The 3,750-nt window shown below is 36.4% G+C and overlaps 2 protein-coding genes across 2 annotated transcripts in view; one reads left to right on the forward strand and one right to left on the reverse strand.

The window, feature by feature from the left end:
• LOC117112828 (P protein-like) overlaps positions 1-3,750 on the reverse strand; it is a gene marked incomplete in the record, with an annotated part of 43,533 nt that overhangs the window by 23,526 nt on the left and 16,257 nt on the right. Inside the window, 3 exon segments of the mRNA XM_033256012.1 lie at positions 394-531; positions 2,420-2,579; positions 3,556-3,750. Coding sequence (XP_033111903.1) covers positions 394-531; positions 2,420-2,579; positions 3,556-3,750 — 493 coding nt within the window.
• Positions 987-3,750, forward strand: part of LOC117112830 (NTF2-related export protein 1-like) — a 25,586-nt gene continuing 22,822 nt past the window's right edge. Inside the window, exon 1 of the mRNA XM_033256014.1 lies at positions 987-1,248. Within this exon, the coding sequence (XP_033111905.1) occupies positions 1,045-1,248 (204 nt within the window). The 5' untranslated portion in view covers positions 987-1,044. The remainder of the gene's footprint in view (positions 1,249-3,750) is intronic.

The following is a 3,750-nucleotide window of genomic DNA, read 5'->3' on the forward strand; positions in this document are numbered from 1 at the left end:
AAAATTGAGAAATGGAAGTGGTAGAAAGGAGTAACTAGATTAACTCTGGTGAGTCATTATGCACTATATAATACATAACAGAAATTACAATAATAACCAGTATTATACACTAATAATTTATTTTTAATCTTTAAAATTCAGATACTGAACATGCGTCAATGAGTACACAAAAGATATAGACGTTAAAAACCTAGTCCATTTAATTTGATCAGTCTACATCCCTGTCCAAACACTGTTGTATGCCCATATATAGTCATGATGTGCCTATATATGGTCATGATGAGATGTAATCATGACCATATTTAGGCATGTCACATGATTGTCAAATAACTGAAAGTCTTGACAGATCTTAATGCTGTATGCCTGGATTAGAATACTTCAGCAGTGGCTTACCATTCCCCAGAGCAATGCCAGTGTTTCATAATCAACCCACTCCATGATCTTATCAAGGGTAGGGCGCTCATTGAATGCTGCAAGGACGGTAAGAACAGCCATTGCCCCCAAGAACGAGGCTATCGTACGATGAACCAGCTGGAGGATAATAAAAACAAGGGGTTAGAAATTGAATTATAACATTAGAGGAAATAGCCATAATGAAAATCTTAATAATATAATGATGACGGCAATAATGATAAAAATAATACAGTAGATATTATTAATTAATAATCAAAAATATATAATCATCAATAATATTACAGTAACAATAAATAATAAATAATATTGAATAATAAATATAAGTCAATAATAATAGAATTAATAAAAGAAACTGTTTAAAAAATTAAAAAACAATAATTGAAATTAAATAATTAATATACATGTCTCCCTCCCTGTCATGAAATGAGTGTTGGTGTGTGAATTGTATAGATCTGCATGCTCAGTAATGATGTCTTTGGTGATGCAGGTGCAGTGAAGGTTAGTATGCAAATTGTGTAGCTTGGCCTGCTTCAGTGGTTGAATTGAATGCTCTAGAGAGGGGAGTTGGTAGTCTAGTAGGCTGGAGTGAGGTGGTCTTCCTAGCTAGGTCAAAGGGGCTTGAAAGCTTAAATGTTATGGTGTTTGAATGTGTGCCAGTGGCCAAGTCTTTGTAGGTACTGGATAAACCAAGGTGGTACACTACAAGTTGTGCAACAACTGGATATTGGAACTGAAAATACCAGGAACAATTGGACCATTTATCAAGCCAGGCCGCGGAACACCTATTTAGTCAAGTGGATTGGTATCAGATTGCAATTGGAACAACGAAACAAGGTTGAATAATGTACTTTATTTTGTAGGATAGCATGCAGGCAAAGACTGATACAGAGAACAAGTACTTTTGAACACTAATTGTACTGCACGTATGACAGAAATGAACATTGATAACTAAACAACATGACCGTGTATGCGGAACACATGTTAAGTTAGAATGCTAGGAGTGTTAAAATGTTACTTATATGTTTGTAACTCAAATGTCATGATTAATGGTTAATGGGCAAATGAATTAAGTAGTAAACCATTGGAATTGTAGCTTATATGATTGTGAATTTCAAAGGCGAAATACTAGTAATTGAAATACCAGAACTTGTGCGTCAGAGAAAGGGTGTTTGGTTCCATGCGTTAATGGTTATTTGTAAAGTGCTTAATGAGTCAAGCCGAATGCAATATTGAGGGTAAGGCACGATTAGGGAATTAGTGACAGTCCTACATAGCACACAAAATTGTGGTAGACTGGGAAACAGTGTGTGTTTGAACAGGGGTAGTAGAAGGGGTGACGGCTGTCTGAGGTACAGGGGGTGATGGTACATGAATCCTAAAGGCAATAACCATTAATTCGGAAATGTGTGGTGCGTTGTGGAAGTCAAGGTGGTTGAGTGGTGTCATGATGTTATGTTAAGGGTGTAATTGTAGTGAGTGGCGTTATGATGATATGTTAGGGAAGTAATTGTAGTTTAAAGATTAGATGTTGCAAGATATCGATAACACAACTGTGATTTTGGTGGTTTTGGCAATGTGACTTTATAGTTAAGTAGGAATGGCTATCATTGAATATATTTCTGCTGAGTAATTTAATGGTTGTTGGTTTCCTTTATTGCTTCAAAGCTGACCTGATCCTCACACTCCCATTAAAGATTCCTCCACTTTTCTATGGCACAGTTGAATGCATATCTTCAATTATTAGGTGTTCCCTCCAATTCAGTTTTTCTCCAGACTATTTTGAAATTCAATTGTTATTTCATTTACATTTCTTAATTTCCCTCTAAGCAGAAATATTTAAAGACCGCTTTTAGTGCTCCTGTTTTAATTAGAGAGAATTAGAGACAAAAGCTGCTAACAACAACTAAAACCTTGGTTCCAAAAGTGGTCTTTAAGTGGAGGGAGACCTGTATTAAATAATTATGAAAAAAAAAAATATTTGCAATAATACAATTTGTACACAAACCTCAAAACCAATTAGAATATAGACACCGATCAAAATTAAAGCAGCAAACACCACTTCATCATCCGCTGACGAAGGCATTCCAACGTGAATAACAGACAGCGCCGTAAAGTACGGCGTTGAAGACTCCACCAAGAAACGATACTCCGTACCATCCTCAAGACTATAAAATATAAATACAATCATTATTAAATGATTTTTGTTAAATAATTTAACATTCCGTAAAATCTCTAATAGAAACCATGAGTCACTTTTCCTTTGAGTTGGTATTACAATTCAGTTGGTTTCGCTCGAACGAAGGATTACTGAGCGTTGGAGAAGTTGCCAAGTGTGGATATTGAAGCTAGCAAATCAGTCTCCCCTATTCTTGTAATTACTAATGAGTTACAATTGAGATATAAAGGACAAAGGTAGCATCACTGTGCTGAAACACGTATGGGCGTGGTCTATGGTTACCTAGACACTGTAAAGAGGTGCTTATAGTAGCTGCATGTACAAATCATAAAAGGGACCGAAAACAACTATAGCATTGGGACAACTCCCCCACTACCTGACGATGCAATGGGTCGAGCCAGATATGTAGAATGGACTTTATCAGAGAAGACTTGACTCAACCATCCAAACCCTAAAGAAGGAGCAGCTTGAACCAGTTAAGGCTGTAGTTAGCATCAGAAATTTTATAGCAGCTATCTATTTAATTTCTTTATTTATTTACTGTATCTAATACCCTATTCAGACTAGACTTTGCATTGTGACCGGTTGCAATGTAATCGGTGGTAAAGAGTTTGCAACCATTCGCAAACTTTGACAGCATTTAGACACCTTTTTACTTTGATACTTTACATCACTAGCAAAGATATAGGTCGTCCTGTTTTGTTTGACCTCAGCCAATCAGTGCCAGTGGAATCTGTTGCGATCGGATTCCGTGGTAATTGGGAGTAATAAAGATTGTAGCACCCAATCGCAACAATTGCAAACTCGATTACTTATCAACTACTATTGGTGAGCTTTCAGACACAATTTTACTTTGCGATTGGGTGCGATTGGGTGTTGCAATTGCTACAACCGATCGCAATGCGAAGCTAGTCTGAATGGGATATAAAAATAAATTATATATCATTATTAACCATTGAACTTACTCATATGTAGGTACATTAAATTTGTTGTAAAAGGTGTCCAAAGAACCGACATCTACACTTGACTCGTTATAAGCAAGCGCTAACGTCAAGTTCTGACATTCTTCACAAGGAACCTGTACTCCCTCAAGGTTATTGAATCTCACTAATGACACTGTGACATTATAAGGCGAGTATATGACATCTGGCATTTCTTCT

Source organism: Anneissia japonica, unplaced genomic scaffold (assembly GCF_011630105.1).
Source record: "Anneissia japonica isolate Jap-2015-1 unplaced genomic scaffold, ASM1163010v1 scaffold172582_len1462937_cov174, whole genome shotgun sequence".
In the NCBI taxonomy this organism is placed as follows: Eukaryota; Metazoa; Echinodermata; class Crinoidea; order Comatulida; family Comatulidae; genus Anneissia; species Anneissia japonica.